The following is a 16,490-nucleotide window of genomic DNA, read 5'->3' as shown; positions in this document are numbered from 1 at the left end:
TACTTTCTATCATTGCAGTAAAACATCATTTACTCAAACTTTTCTTGGTTTGTAAATAACAAATTGCAACACGTCCATATTTCATGCTACATTAGTCCAATTTTCTCACATAATTACAAATAAACTTTCAAGAAAACAAAAAAAAGATTATGATATGAAGAAGTCGTACGACATTTTCAAATTTTATTGGAAATGCAAGTTTTTCAATATTAAGGAAGAACAATAAAATCAATTAACAAGTATTCGTTGATGTTGGTCTCTTCTACTCCCTCCTCTCTCCCTCTAATTAACAAGACGTGTAAAAATAACTAAAACTCAAAGATAGCTTCTCCTGGCTGCAACTCCATAGCGCCCTCGTCTAATGTTAGCTCGACGTATCTTGTACACGTAGCCACCAAACCAGATCAGTCCTACCCCAATCAGCACTCCAAACACTACCCCTGCCTTCTGTCCACCACTCACTCCTCCTGAAGACCCTTTGCTATTTGTAGGCGGTGGAGGTAGTCCAGATTCTGGTGATGGCGGTGTTGGTGATGGCGGTGATGGTGATGGCGATGGCGATGGCGCTGGCGATGGCGATGTCGTTGGCCCTCCACTGGGCGCAGGCCCTGGTGCGCCCACTCCAAATTGGTTGAAGGAAGTCACAAGGTTAACATAGAGAACCAAAACTAGGACACAATAGGAGCATAAATGTAGCAGCTTGGCCATGGGAGAGCTTTTGGTTTGGACTGATGTATAGAAAACAATCGAGAACTTGAAATGCAGGTTCATATATTCACAAACTGGAGCTGATTATCCTTCACTGAACCAGAAAAGGACAAGAAATAGATGGCGAAAAAATCTGTTATGGAAGTATCAAGGTAAAACGAAGGATGAGAGCTAATTGCCAGCTTGGTTTTGTCTTGCTGTTTGGTCTTCTCATAACATAACATAGTGTAGTTCGCCGGCCTATTCAGAAATGTTGTATTTTGTTTTCCTTGTTGGTTTCTTACTGTATTTTCCGGCAGCATAGTGTTTCTGTTTGTATTATTTTCCATGGACATGGACATGTCAATTTTTCGATGCGTTGACAACTCTATTTAGTTCCTTCTTGATCAATCTTAAGATGTCCGAGACCTGCAGGAAATTTAAGTGAGAATAAACCAAGATAAACGATTCACGTTTCCAGTGTAAAACAGAAGTTTATGTATTATAGAAAGGATTAATTAAGCATCAACGCAGAACCTTGCGGCACAAGAAATGGGGAAACGAAAACGTGGATTACCTCGAAAAACTGCTGCAGGACTGGTGAATGATGATGCAGTGTTGTGTATGTTTTCTCAAGAAGGCCTACAAGAACATCCACTTGATCACCAAGAAGATCAACCTATATATGACACACATCAAAATTTCCAACCAATATTAAACTTAAAATGATTTATTCACAAACAAATCAAAACCAAAAATATTAATTTACTGCAGCTGAGAACCTCAGTTTCAGCCTTCCAGAGATTATGACATCTCCTAGTAAAAGCGTCCTGATAAACTGATTCCTTTTTTCTCAAGGAGGAAACAAGCTTGACAAGTGTATCTAAACGATCCTTCATCTTGTCCAATCTGTAAAGGAGTAGGATTGCAATCTGCTTAGTCTACCAGAAGAACACTAGAAGTACAATGAAAGCTTTACTGAGGAATGACTTGTACATAGAACAATACCTCAAACAGTTCATTTCTAACTTTTCGTTTGTCCTGTGCTCAAAATCTGCCAACTCTAGTGAAATTCTGAGGGCAGGTGCAGACATAGAACCAGATGAGTTTAATCGAATCTCTTCATTTGCTTCCGATTGGCAATGAAAAGGCTCTCGGTAATCTGCAGAAACTACTGCAGGACTCACTCGATTATATATCTTTTCTGAACCGTCAACTGAGGTGCCTAAACTAGACCCCAACTGACTTCCTCGAGCCTTAATAGCTAGTTTGCTGCTGACTAAGCCGAAAGTATGCCCTTTCGTTATTAACTCTTCGGAACTAGCACTCAGCACCAGATTGTCCTCCACATCTATCTTTTCATTCAAATTCTCCTCTGCATTGACATTTGTACCTTTCCGTAGCTTGTTAGCGGAGAGCATACGATTTGAGATTTTTTCTTGATTCCCAGGCTCAGCTTCACTGAAGAGGACACATGCATCTTTAAATGCCTCAACAGTGACAAATTGATATATTTCCTCCCTAACGAGACTCTCCATCTTCAAAGCATTTATATCCATCTTCCATTGCTTCATAGTTTCTCTGATGAAAACCGTATAGACATCCTCCCTGATAAAACTTTCGGCACTCTGAAGAAACTTCGTGGTTACGGAATCTCGACACTGATCCAATTGATCACTGGCAGTTTTAACTACATCTTTTACAGTCTCAGAAATAGTAAGCCAGTCTATCTCTTGTCTGAAAACGCTTTCGGTTTCATGACCATCTATGCATTCATTCCACTCCTTGAACATTTCCTGCAAAAGGGTCCAGCATACATCCTCTCTTATTGTGCCTTCTAGGAAAGTACTATTTTCGGCCCTCAAATCCTGACACTTAACTAATCCAATCTTACCATTTGAGCCATAATCCTTGATTGCCTCCCGAATGACGGTGCAATATATCTCTTCTCTATATCGAGATTCAATGTTGTTACCATCACTGTTTTCCTTCCATTGATTAACCATTTCCGCAAGAAGAACCTTGCATATGTCATTCGAAATCGTGTTCTCTAACTCATAATCATGTAACTCGGTGCAATTTTCTTCTAGCATACCTTCAAGAAGAGTAACATAGGTCTTGTCCATTATCATGGCTCTCAAAACTTCTTCTTCTTGTTCTTGCTTTGCTCTCGTCCCCTCATTTTGTAGTTCATTTACTGCATAAGGTAATTTTTCCATCTTCTCCCATACATCTTCCAAAGTATCAAGTTCCAAGTTCTCTTCGCGACTTGCATCAGATTTCAGGAACCTATTCTCCGAGAGAGTTTCTTCCTCGTGATGGAACTTGCAGTTATTGAAAGTTTCACCCAGTTTAGCATCCCAATCTCTCAATTTGTCCAGTGTCAAAATAATTTCTTGGACCTTTCTTTTCAAGCTATTTTCTTGCATCCCCATCTCTTCTCTCCTGCTGGACAAATTCAATTTTTGTCGAAGAATCTCTCGCTTGAGCAAATTCAGCTCTTCTGCCTCTGCACTCTTCATCCGGATGATGGACTCGTGATTCTTTATCATCTTTGAAACATAGTGCCCTTCCTCCTCTTCCGTTTTCTCTTCACGGAGTCCCTGCATTAAATCTTCAGCCTTTAAAGACCGCTGCTTTTTTAAAGACCACTGCTTTTCCGGCTTTCCATGACTAAAATCTTCTGGTGAATGCTTTTTCCCTCCAATACTCATCCAATCAACACATTTTGCTTCCACCTCATTCTGACCTACGAATGACTCTAAGTCGCAGCGCAAGTTTGCAACCTCGTTCATCAAATCAGACCAATACTCCTTCAAGCCTAGAGAAACCTGATTCTCTTTTTCTTGAAAATCCGTCATACATCCTTTGAGCAAAATTGACATTGTATCTTTCTCAACAGTGCATCTCCATTGCTGCTCGATTGGCCCAACATCAAACTTGAAAATGGCATTCTGCATTTTCCCGAAAGCAAGATCCAAAGTCTTCTTCAAGATCCACATGTCCGAACCCATCTGCTCAATCCTCTTGTTGTTCACACCTTCTACCACTTCCGGATTTCCTTCCTTGTCCTTGTAATCCGGCTCGAGCTTCTGCCTGATATTCGAAACCTGTTGATCCACTGAATTCTTCAACTCACTGAAAAATTCGTTATCTCTATCATCACCACCATCACCATCATCTTCGTCATCATCCCCACTTAATCTATTATTAAGAATGCACTCCTCAATCGGCTCACTTCTTGTTCGTCTTTCGATCTTGACATTGGTGCTACTGGAACGCAGCAGCGAAGCCAACTCCAAATCCTTAGCCTTGATTGCCATCTCAGACTCCTTGAGACGCCTCTGAAGGCGCGTTCGAATCTCGGACAAGTCTTCCAACAGCTGCTCATAGCTGCTCTCGAGAGTGTAGCTGTCCGTTTCTTGTCGAACAAACTTCAGGCATCCTTCCAGCTGCATTGCAGCCAATTCATAAAATCTCGATATCCCATTCAAGCGCTCGAGAACACCTTCTTTCGACTGCATTTTTTCGTGCGCGTTGTTCATTGCTTGGTGCACAATCCACATCATGGTCGAATCCATTCTTCTTGATTGTTGTTATACTAAAAATCAACATAAGAAAATTAAAAAATTATAAGGAAAACTCATCGTCTATGGTAGAACACAAAGAATGTGGTAAATTGTTTGCAGTAAAATAAAATGGATCTGGAATTTCTCATATTTGCCCAAGAAACGTGGGTTTGTATGACCTATTCTAAGGTATCATCTCTCATTAATTCAAATCAATTATATTCTCATAATACCTCGGATGCAGGGATACATGCATGTAACATGCCCGCATTACAAGCCCGTATTTTTTTTTCTCGAGGCTTCGCCAAAACAGTTCACCTTTTTGGAGCCAGAAAGACTCATGACACTTTAGCCTCCCTTCGTCACTATCGTGTGATTCATCAGCAAGAATCAAACCCACCAACATTGATTCACCAGTAGGAATCGAACCCCATCAACACCAGAAATTGAACCCAAAACGTGTCATGTGAAATACAGACCAGAAATTCATCATTTATCACTAGATCATTCCGCGTATTTACAAGCCCATATTTGGATACCTAAGGTTGGATTTTATTTTATTTTATATTTTTGTTACAAAAGATTAACAAGCACATACTTGGTTTGGGAATTTGGGCATACCCTATATTTTAATTAGAGTAATATCATGTAGACTAAATTTGTTAAAAAACATAATATGTCATCAATTATAAATAAGCATATTAATCAACACTTAATTAATAATTCAATCATTAACTTTCATATCATTTAATTTATTAAATTTAACCTACAGTTTTAATTTCCCTATCATTTCTCTTTTAATTAATTAATATATTTTATTTAAATTATAAGTGACATGGCATGCTTCCATTGGCAGCTTATGTTTCTTCTTCCTGACTCCAAGCTTAACCTTACACAGTGATTATCAGCAAAACCCCACTAAACTCAGGACAAAGCCCTGGAGTTCTAGACTAAGCACCATCGCTGCCACCATTCGAGACGGCGGCGCGTTCAGCTCGAGTGCGAAGCCACTCCACCATTTCTCCGAACACCAAGTCCACATTCTCCTGGGACTCGCCAATCAGCTGGTGCCACAATCCCTCGTGGATCCTGATCGTCTTGTCCTTGCTCGACGCGCGCCTGTACAGCTCTTCCACGCACGCCGGGTCGCAAAGGACGTCGTCGCCGCCGTGAACTATCAGCACCGGCACCTCCATCTCCTCGAATCTCCCCTGCAGCTCCTTACACACTCTCAGCAGCTCAAGAGCCGTCGATGCGCGAGGCCTCGCCACCGGCCTCCTCGGGTTCGCCAGCGCCAGCTTCCGCTTCCACTCCTCCTTGAACGACACGTCCGTAATCGATCCGCGGGTGGGGACAACCCGCCACGTCGGTATCACCGCGGCGACGAGAAATAGCAGGTGCTCGAGCGGCCACGGCGGCTTAAACTTGGGGCTGATCCCGCACATGGCACCATTGAGGATGAGGCCATCCCACGCGCCGCTTCCCTGCCGGAAAGTCATGAGGAGTGCGATGGCGCCACCGAGGGACTCGGCGTAGAGGAACGAGGGGCGGTTCTTCGGCGCGTGATTGGCTCGGAATGAGTCGAAGAAGGAGATGCAGTCGTCCACGACGGGGTTGATGTCGGGGATGTGGGCGGCGAGGCCATCGGAGAAGCCGTGACCCTGATGATCAATGGCGCAGACGACGAAGCCAGACTTGGCGAAGTGGACGGCGGTAAGCTGGACGAACCAGCTGGTCTCGCCGGTGAAGCCGTGGACGATGGCGAGGGTTCCTACAATCTCGGTCGGAGGGAGCGGGGTCCACCACTGGGTGAAGCGCTTGAGGCCTCTAGGGTTTGTGAAGTACTCGGAGGCGTGAGAGACGTTGTGGCGGGAATAGAATGCCTCTGGGGTCAACGCGCCGAAGGGGCTTTGTTCGTTCGCCTCCGCAATCGGGTGCGCCATTTAGGCCTTGGGGTTGCTAAAATGCGCTGGGGGTGGGTTACTTATTGTTGGTGCTAGGTTTGGTGGTTGGGCAGTGTTTGGTTGAAGTTGGGTTTTGATGGGAGGTGTGCGGTGCGACAATATTAATGGTGAATGGGATGCCTTGCAATGCATTTGGACTCTAATGGTGTTTGTTGGTTAATATCAATGTACAATTGAGTTGTGTTAGTGTCCCTTGCTTGTGGCACCGTCAAAGTCGCTAGCTAGCAGCTGCGAAATTTAAAGAGTTATGCTGGCGATTAGGCGTGGGTTCGGTTCGTTCGGTTCGGTTTTTTGCCAAAACCGGAAACTGAACCGAAATTACTATTCGGTTCAGTTCGGTTCGGTTTTCTATCGGTTTGTGTTTGGTTCGGTTTCGGCCCGGTTCGGTTTTTCTCCTCTTTTTTTTTTTTTTTTTTTTTTTTTGGGAATTTTGATTTTTCTTTCAATTGAGCCTTGCTGCAAAGAGCAGTGCAACAATGGTCCAAACAATCACAGAGAGCAAACATTCAAACAACCACAGAGAGCAAACATTCAAACCAAACCTCTAAAACTGTAAGTATAACAGAAAATTAAACGAGAGTATAGGTTCGTCGCTGGGCATAAACACCTTGTTCCTCACCTGCTATTTGCACCAATTTTCAGTTCAATTTTAACCCCAAAAATAACTGACAATCAACAGAATGTCATGGCTGGAAAAGGTAGGAAATTTTCTAGTTAGTATTCAAACTTAATTCCATAGCTAAACAACAACAAAAAGTAAATGAAATTATCATCAGTTTCATGGCGGGAAAAGATTGGATTCGTCTCTAATTAATCAAATCTTGAGAGTTTCATTTGATACATGAATTCTAATCCAACAATTCTGATTCTGAACAAAATTACTTGGTGGTGTAAATGTACCTTTTTCAAATCATTCCCAACATTGGGAAATTCGATGAACAATTCTCGTAAAACGGGTTGCAGATCGAGCCGACTCCGACCTGGCTCTGAATCATCAACACTCCTCCCAGAACCGGACTCATCGCCGTCATCAACACCATAAGCCCTCTTCTTCTTTGATTTCCTTCTCTTCGTCTCTCTCTTGCTTCTCTGTTTCTCTCTCCGTTCCTTTTCTCTTCTCGAACCATCGTCATCTTTTCTGCGATGGTGCCTTTTCGAAGAGCACTCGGATTCCTTGGAGCTGAGGAAGGCGATGAATATGAATTGTCGTCGGTTGAGTCCTCCAATTGCTTTTGCTTCTGATTTGGATTAGGGATTAGGGATTTAGGGTTTGGGGTTTGCGATCAAAAATGCAGAAGCAACAATCGATTGAATTTCAGGGAATCTCGAGGGCTGGGGCCCACTCGTCCTTGAACCAAGAGCCGGACGACTTGAGCACCTTCCAGTACGACTCGAGAAGCTTCTCAAAGAGTCGGAGCCGAAGGCGTCGCGCTTAGAGCCAGAAAAGAAGAGGATTTGGAGGGGGCGGTGCCGTCGAGGAAGTGGAAGACGCAGATGCGGATGAAGGAGGGGCGGGCGGAGATGACGATGCTGAAGAGGTTGGAGTGGGAGTGGGCGAATTTGGGGGAGAAGTGGAGTTTGTGGGCTGCTGCGCGAACTGGGAAGTGGGAAAACAGGCGAGACCGAGAGATGAGGGTTAGGGACCTAGGTTTAGGTTACATTTCGGGGTGAAAACGGTGCCGTTTTAGAATTAGGATTATTAATTAATAAATTAACTTCGGTTTGGTTTGGTTTGGTTTGGTTCGGTTCAACAGATTCGGTTCGGTTTTTTTTTTCGGCCTCGATTCGGTTTTCGGTCCGGTTTTTTTTCGGTTTTTCCAACGCACCCCTACTGGCGATAGTCGCGTGTGATGCTATCATAATTGGTAAGAGTGAAATCTAGGTGTTATGCTAGCTTCACCTGCACATGACACCATCATACCAAGGAGTTGTGCTACTCACCTATAATGTTATCACAAACGTTGGCGGGTGTGAATTGTGAAACCAAAAAATTTATGCTGATGTGATACGTGAGTTGTGCTAACATTGGTCACGCATAAATTTAATGATTCGATTCGATCCCATTTCATTGGTAAGGGGTGTAACCATATATATGCCAAACCAACCCTACTACCACTCTAGTGTTTATCGCCCATTTAGAATCCAGTGTGGGCGATAATACCTTATGTATGATGGCTGAGCTTCATAGAGCAATTTAGTGTACATTTTGCTTGTCATAAACTTGAAACTATACTTTTATACATAGAATGTGAATTACAGATTATAATGTGAGATTGACGTATTAGCATCCAACATTGTAGCGTCGTATTAGCTCAAGCAATATATAAGTCCGCTAATCAACACTTAATTAATAATTCAATCATCAACATTACAGATTGTAATGTGAATTATAGATATCCTGCTCCATAATTGAAACAAGAATTAAAATTTACCTTGTATCATCTTCTCTCGTCGACAAATACCCCGAGTGAAGACTCTACATATTAGACCAAACCTAAAAAAGACTGTACATTATTCTTATCGTCAAAAGACAGGACCAGCCTCTTCGTCTGCGCAAGCTGAAAGAAGAAAACTCTCATACCAGATGACCAAATCTTCTAGATCAAGTCATTACTCGATATAGAGAACCAAGAACATATAACTTAGGAGTGTTTGTTGTCAGATAAAGAAACATACATGGGCAAACTGAATATCATTAGCGTATGGTATGACAAACGACTGGCAACTCCTCGCAACAAAAATGGACATCACCAATCTGAAGAGACCATCTCAGCTAGGTAAATGAGAACAAATTTCCTAAATATAGAAATAGCATCCTTAATCAGCATCAAATCGGTTACTCTAATCACTGGCTCGTAGTCAAAATTCAGCCTATAGTACTATGTTATCTTCACAGAACACACAACTTACAAGGCAGCATTTCCATGACATGCAAACTTAGAGAAGCAAGCATATTATCCTCTTACCACTTCATGTAATTAGGCAGAGGAAGATGCCATTCTTACTGCTTTCCAACTGCACCAAAAACATAGCACCACATAGCCCGTTCAAATTAGAGACGACTTTGGAATCGGGAGTGAATTCCAAAGTCGTCTCTAAGCACAATAATAAGTTCATAAGCAAAAAAAGCCCGTTCAAACATAGCACCACATAGCCCGTTCAAATTAGAGACGACTTTGGAATATCGGGATAAGTCCATAAGCACACTAATAAGTTTGAGAACATATTATTAAAAAGAAAGAATATTAAAATAGTATATTGCAAGGCTATGGAAATAGATAGGCTGAATTCTTTTCGTATATCTCATTGCCCAAGTAAGAGTACAATATATATACACAATTAAGTCAACTAATCTACAATACTGCCTAGGAAATTGCATCCCTCTTTTAATGGGATTTCACATCAACTACTTTGGGTAAACATATACATTACACAATCCTTTCTTAATACTTCCCTTCAAGTTGGAGAGTGAATATCATGAAGTTCCAACTTGTCTCACAATTTCACAAATTGATCTTTCCCTTAAGCCTTTGTGAATAAATTTGCTAACTGGAAACGTGTAGGTATATGTGAAGGACTAATCATTCCAGCTTGCAATTTTTCTCGAACGATGTGACAATCAATTTCAATATGTTTTGTTCGCTCATGAAAAATCGGATTAGCTGCAATATATAGAGCGGCTTGATTGTCACAAAATAATGGTGCGGGACCCTTTTGCGGAACCTTTAAATCTTGCAATATATAGCGCAACCATGTTAACTCTAGGCATGTGTTGGCCATAGCTCGATATTCAACTTCTGCAGATGATCGAGAAACATTGTCTTGTTTCTTGGATTTCCATGAGATGAGGAAATTTCCAAGAAAGACATAATACCCAGTAACTGACCTTCTTGTGGCACGACAACCTCCCCAATTGGAATCACAAAAAAGCCTTTAATTCAATATTGTCGGAGACAGGAAATAACAAACCTTGACCAAAAGTACCTTTGAAGTACTTGAGAATTCGTAAAGCTGCATCCCAGTGAGGTTTGCAAGGCTCGTACATGAATTGACTTAATGTGCGAACTGAAAAGACTATGTCAAGCCTGGTGATAGTAAGATAAATCAATCGTCCGACTAGTCTTATGTACTTGGTGGGATCATCTAACAATGCTCCATCGGTGGGAGTGATTTTCAAATTTTGTTCCATTGGAAACTTGTCTGGGCATGCCCCTGTAAAACCAGAATCCTGCAAAACATCTAGTGCAAATTTCCGCTGAGACATGAAAATGCCTTTCTTGGAATGAGAAAATTCAATGCCCAAAAAATATTTTAAATCACCAAGATCTTTGATGTGGAAGCATGTGAGAAGAAGTGTTTTGAGACGTTCCATCTCTTTAAGATCATTTCCTGTAAAAAGTAAGTCGTCTACATAGATAAGGACTGCAGTGAATGAGGTACCTTAGGCCTTTGTAAAAAGGGAATAATCAGCTTTTGACTGTTGATAACCAGCTTTTTGAATGGTGATTGAAAAAGTGGAAAACCAGTTTCTGGAGGCCTGTTTAAGTCCATATAGAGATTTGTTAAGCTGACATACAATGTTCTCCCCTTGTCGGTGAAAACCAGGAAGAGGTTCCATGAAAACAACCTCATGTAGATCATCATGAAGAAAAACGTTCTGAATATCCAATTGATGAGTGAACCAATGACGGGCACTAGCAACGGCAATAAGGCAACGAAGAGTGGTGAGTTTAGCACTAGGAGAAAAAGTTTCCTAATAATCGATGCCCTCAATTTGAGTGTAGCCTATAGCAATGAGACGAGCCTTGTATCGCTCAATTGTGCCATCAGAGTTGTACTTAATTTTATAGACCCATTTGCAACCAATGGGTTTGTGACCAACAGGCAAGGGAACTATGGTCCATGAATTGTTGTGCTGCAAAGCCGTTAATTCTGCATGCATGGCAGTTCGCCATTTTGGATCAAGGATAGCTTGAACATAGGATGTGGGTTCGGCAGGACCTGTAATGTTAGCTAGAAAAACACAATGGGCAGAAGAAAGGCGTGAATATGAAATAAAATCAGAAAGGGGATACCGAGTACCTGAGGAAGGACGAGGCGCCGGGGTATATTGACTAACTTGGTTGGTCACATGGTAGTCTTTATGCCATATCGGAGGTTGCTTTGGACTTGACGTGGGAATGAGGGGGGGAGGGCGTGGGGTCGGGTTGATGGTAGAGATCAGGTTAATGGGCTGGCGTGTCAATGGATGGTGTAAGATGAGAAATGATATGTGGTGGGGGGTCTAATGGGGGAAGGGAAATTAATATGGGGTGATATGATGGTAATAGGATTAGGGTGAGGTGGTAGGGACCGCGGGCTAGTGGGTTGGGTTGGGGAAATGGGGTCACGACTGATGGATGGTATGTCAAGACTGAGTGATAGGATATCACGACTAATTGATGAGAGTGGTGGTAAGGAGTTGTTGTAAGGGTCGGTTATAGAAGGGTGGGTTGGTGAATGGAATGGAAAAATTGTTTCGTTAAATTTAACATCCCGACTAACAAAAAATTTGTTTGTTTCTAGATCATATAGGGTGTAGCCTTTTTGATCAGTGGGGTATCCAACAAATACACAACGTCTAGCACGAGTGTCAAATTTGTGTGTAGAGTGAACAACAGTGGCAAAACACAAACAGCCAAGAACTTTTAAATGATCAAATGATGGTGAACGTTGGTATAATAACTCAAAAGGAGATTTGTTGGACAACAAAAGAGATGGTAAATGATTAATTAGTGATGTGAAAAATAAGTTAACACACAAATTAAACCCTCTTTTTGACAATTGTAGTATAGATGTAAGTAGGGTATCGTTCTAAGCCGGGGATTAGGAGGGATTGCTAATCTATTCTAAATTAATTTAAAAATATTAAACAAGACTCAAGGACACAAAACTAGGCTAAAAACTCTAATAACTCGAAACACACTTAGAATGACTCAAAATAATGAAAACAATCAAATTAGACACTAGGAACTGAAATGGACGGAAATTGAATTAAAAGACTAACAACAATGAAAACTAACTAAATAATATAATTTAATAATGGGGGGTTTGGTTTTGACGAGAAGTAAATTAAACTTAAATAAATTACAGAATTGACAAAAGCATGAAATTAAGGTGAAAGGATAGGTGACGGACTAGCTAGAGGGTTCTTCTCCACACATGACACATATGCAACCTAAATTGATTTTCAGTTGTTCTTTCAATAAATTGTGAATGACAATGTTCCAAGTTAATTAGGTCCGCTTAAATTAACTCTTAGATTTCCCTAGATTCATTGGATTGAATGGAATACGCATTACAACCAAATTATTCCTCATCAAAGTCCCTAACTATGGAATACGCATGATAGAGACATTCAACAAAGATCATTAAGTTCAACGGAAATCATAAACATTGACTAGGCATTCATAACTATGGAATACGCATGTTAATCCAGCCTAGAATTCACTTAACACGATTGTGGATAACAACCTTCACTACTTGTGAATATAAGTTCATAACGATTAGGTGAAATTCACTTATATTCTAGCATCAAATTCATGCATGTAAATTAAGTATGCATTCTTAATCGACATACAAAAATAAGTTATCAATCAAGCAGTTAAGCAAATTAAATCACAACTGAAGGTAATCAATTCATATTACAAATATATTCATGGCTTTGAATTAACCTCTAGCCAAAATAAAATTAGTTACACATTATTATCAAATTAAACCAAAAGTAAAACGTGGGGTTGAGAAGATAAAACCAAGAAAATAGATTGAAGTCTTGCTCTCTGCCGCGCTCCTCTCTTTCCGCTCGTTTTCTGCTCTGCGCAGTCCTCCTTTCTTATTCTGCCCGTCCGTTTCCACCTCTCTGACCTACTCTATATTTTTATTTCTTTTTCTTCCGCCCCCCCAAGGCTCATGCTGCAAGCCAGCTTTTATTCTCTCTGCAAAACACTTCTTTCTCCCCACTGTCTCCTTCAGTGTTTCTCCCACTTGTCCCCTTTATTTCTATTTTTTTATTTTCTTTTCAAACCACCCTCCACTGCTTCTTATCCCGCACTCTTCTCTTTTTCTTTATTTTCTTATTCTATTTCCTCCTTCCACCAGTCTGCCCGTGTCCTCCTCTTATTCTTCTTTTAATTTTTTTATTCCTTCTTTTCTTTTTTTTATTGCCGTCCAACACTCTCCTATATTTCCCTTTTGTTATTCTTCTCCATCATTCCATGTCTCCCACTTCTTTGTCATCTTTTTCTTTTTTTTTTTCAATTCCAATCTGCAAGTTGTCGTCAGCTAGACCTTCCCTTACTCAAATGCCTATAACTTCTTCTAGAAAAATGATATTAATAATCCGAGAAATGTTCTAGAAAATAGACATCTGTAGCTTTCCAAGCATATAAGGCTCATTCTCTAATTCATTCTGAGCTGTTTGCAACTTGCTCCCAAAGTCAGCTGATCTACACAGGCAGTTTTGACGAATTTATTACTTAAAATTTCACTTGTTCTATTTTTATTTTCTTTGCTAGACAAATCCTATAATATGCAAAAACAAAGTAAATAACTCAAAAATATAATGAACTAACTAAGAAAAGACGAGTGAATTCGAAGTAAAAATATATATAAATATGATCCGATCAATTAGGTAGACAGCGGTTGACATATTCGCCCCAAAATGAAAAGGGTACCTGAGATTGGAAACGTAAACTACGTGCCACGGTGAGAATGTGACGATGTTTACGTTCGACAACACCATTTTGTTGTGGAGTGTAGACACATGTACGTTGGTATTCAATGCCATTGGTTTGGAAAAAATCTTTCATGGACAAAAACTTAGACCCATTATCAACCCTGATTGCTTTAATTTGTGCATGAAATTGTGTATGGGTAAAAGTAACAAAAGATTTTAAAAGGTGTTGAGTTTCAGATTTATGTTGCATCAAGAAAACCCATGTGCACCTAGTAAAATCATCGACAATAGTGAGAAAAAAATCAAGCACCTAAATGCATGGGAACTTTGTGAGGACCCCAAATATCACAATGTAATCAATCAAATGGCGCATGAGTTTATATAGAGCTTAAAGGAAATGGAAGTCTGGTTTGTTTGGCTATAGGACAAATGGTACAAATATTATTGGTAGACAATGAGGGAAATACTAATTTAAGGCGGGTTGGAGAAGGACGTCCAAGTCGCATATGCCATAAATTGGAGGAATGAGAAACTTGACAAGAGACAGGCGTCCGCTGCAATGGTGACATGTAATAAAGACCACCACGTTGCGTACCTGATCCAATCATCCTCCTAGTATCCAAGTCCTGCAAGACACAGGAAGTGGGAAACAAAATGGCGCAACAATTTAGGGAGTCAGTGACTTGACTAGCAGACATGAGATTTAAGTGAAAAGAAGAAACGCATAAAACATTGTCTAATGTAATGTCTGAATTGAATGGTATGGTGCCAGTGGAAGTAACTGTGGCTGAAGAACCGGTGGGTAATTTAACAGTGGATATTGGTGAAGATTTAGTTTTGGTAAAAAGTAAAGAATCTGATGTGATGTGATTGATAGCCCCACTATCCAAAATCCAAGGTTGAGTAAATACAGAATTAACGGAGGCAACAGTAAAAGATGATAGACCTGCAACATTCGCATAAACATTGTTATTACCAGAAGGATGATTTAAATTCATCAGGGACACAACATGGGCTAATTGTTGAAGCTGTTTCGTTGAAAGGCCTTGCAATGGGTTCGATGGAGGTTGCTGGGCACCTTGTCTGTACGCCAGATTGCATGGGACAACGGATGCAGCTATTGCATTTACAGCAGAATAAAAACCACTAGTTGCTACGTGGGCAGCATGGAAACCATGGAAATTTTGAGATGCATCACGTGGATTGTTGTTGCCTTGGGACCCATGTGGAATTGATTTGTTGTTGCCTTGATTTCCTTCGCTTGTTCCATTTTAAATCTACATCTATCTTCAGTGTGGCCTCGCTTATCACAGAACTTGCAATGGTACCTTTAAGTCCTACAATTGTCAATTGTATGACCGTCTTTATCACAGTATTCACAGTGAGGATTTTTAGAATTGTTGGAAAAATGGTTTGGTCGATTTTGAACAGCAGCAGCAATTGAGAAATTTTCGGTCGACCCCGATAACATTTGTCGTTGTGTTTCATCCTGAATAATAAGTGAGTAGGCTTGACGAACTTTGGGCAGTGGTGTCATCATTAGAATATTACTGCGAAATCCACAGTAGACATCGTTTAGACCCATAAGAAATTGCATCATCTTATCTTCTTCTATTTGTTCATTATGTGCCTTTGTTTGGTCGCAGATGAGAAGATGCCGATATGTCTCTAATTCGTCCTAAAGGCTTTTAAGCTTTGTAAAATAGGCTGAGACTGTCATGGAGCCCTGTGTGAGATATGCGATGGACTTTTGGATTTGATAAATTGTTGGTGCATTCTTTTGTGAGAACTGATATCTGAAATCTTCCCATACTTGTTGGGCGCTTTTGGCATGAACAACTTTTTTGGAAAGATCACCTCTACAGATTGAGCGAACCATGATAAAATCATACTATTGCATTGATTCCAGAGAGCATATTCTTTTGGTTGATCTGTTGGTGACGAAGGCTGAATGGAGCCATCAACAAAACCAATTTTTTTTTTGGCGATGAGAGCATGAATCATGGAATTACTCCAAGATGGATAGTTGGATCCATTTAATTTTTCTGAAACTAGCATATGACTAAGATTGTCTGAATGATGAACATAGTATGGGTTTGATGAGACCTCTTGGTTTAAAGGATTCACAACCCCGAGATAGGAAAACAGTATAAACTAGTGACCCTAGTCTGACTTCGACCATCTCTCGCTCATCTGCTCCAATGCATGAGGTTATTCTAGATTACGGTGATGTCTTAGATGAGACAACCCAACCTCCCAAGAATCGTGAGATTTCGGTCCACTAAGTAGTATTGGATGAGGTTTGGAGTTAGAATGAGATGATCGTCGATGATGCATTTGGGTACACAGTAGCTACTGACATCATACTTAGTGATGACATTGAACCACTTTCCGTTGATGAATGCCGACGTAGAACCGATTGGTCAAACTGAAAATAAGCAATCCAGGTTGAACTCACTTCGCTTGCGAAATGTAAGGTGTTTGGACCTATAGCTCATACCCCACCACATGTGAAGCCCGTGGGCTACAAATGGGTTTTCTTAAGGAAGCGTAATT

The 16,490-nt window shown here is 40.7% G+C and overlaps 2 protein-coding genes across 2 annotated transcripts; both read right to left on the bottom strand.

Moving 5' to 3' along the window:
• Positions 1-155: 155 nt before the first annotated feature.
• On the bottom strand, positions 156-4,368 carry LOC103440664 (WPP domain-associated protein). Its single transcript, XM_008379355.4, has 4 exons — positions 1,696-4,368; positions 1,470-1,596; positions 1,265-1,366; positions 156-1,116 (listed from the first exon to the last, which is right to left on the bottom strand). Exons 1-4 carry the CDS (start codon positions 4,266-4,268, stop codon positions 1,051-1,053), a joined length of 2,868 nt encoding a protein of 955 aa, XP_008377577.4. The 5' UTR covers positions 4,269-4,368; the 3' UTR covers positions 156-1,050.
• Positions 4,369-4,972: 604 nt separating this feature from the next.
• LOC103410575 (caffeoylshikimate esterase-like) lies at positions 4,973-6,399 on the bottom strand. The gene has a single exon (XM_008349259.4). It carries the CDS (start codon positions 6,197-6,199, stop codon positions 5,207-5,209), a length of 993 nt encoding a protein of 330 aa, XP_008347481.1. The 5' UTR covers positions 6,200-6,399; the 3' UTR covers positions 4,973-5,206.
• Between the last annotated feature and the right edge of the window lie 10,091 nt (positions 6,400-16,490).

The sequence above is a fragment of the Malus domestica genome, chromosome 07, assembly GCF_042453785.1.
Source record: "Malus domestica chromosome 07, GDT2T_hap1".
NCBI lineage: Eukaryota > Viridiplantae > Streptophyta > Magnoliopsida > Rosales > Rosaceae > Malus > Malus domestica.
Note: the sequence above shows the minus strand (reverse complement) of the source record. Positions and strands in the feature narration are given on the sequence as shown.

Bases quoted from the DNA above. Each gene is read 5' to 3' on its own strand.
- LOC103440664 (XM_008379355.4), bottom strand. From the start codon at position 4,268: ATGGATTCGACCATGATGTGGATTGTGCACCAAGCAATGAACAACGCG. The intron at 1,597-1,695 runs GTATTGTTCTAT...ACTCCTTTACAG, and splicing joins TTAGAAATGAACTGTTTGAG to ATTGGACAAGATGAAGGATC. The intron at 1,367-1,469 runs GTTCTCAGCTGC...TGTCATATATAG, and splicing joins TCTGGAAGGCTGAAACTGAG to GTTGATCTTCTTGGTGATCA.
- LOC103410575 (XM_008349259.4), bottom strand. From the start codon at position 6,199: ATGGCGCACCCGATTGCGGAGGCGAACGAACAAAGCCCCTTCGGCGCG.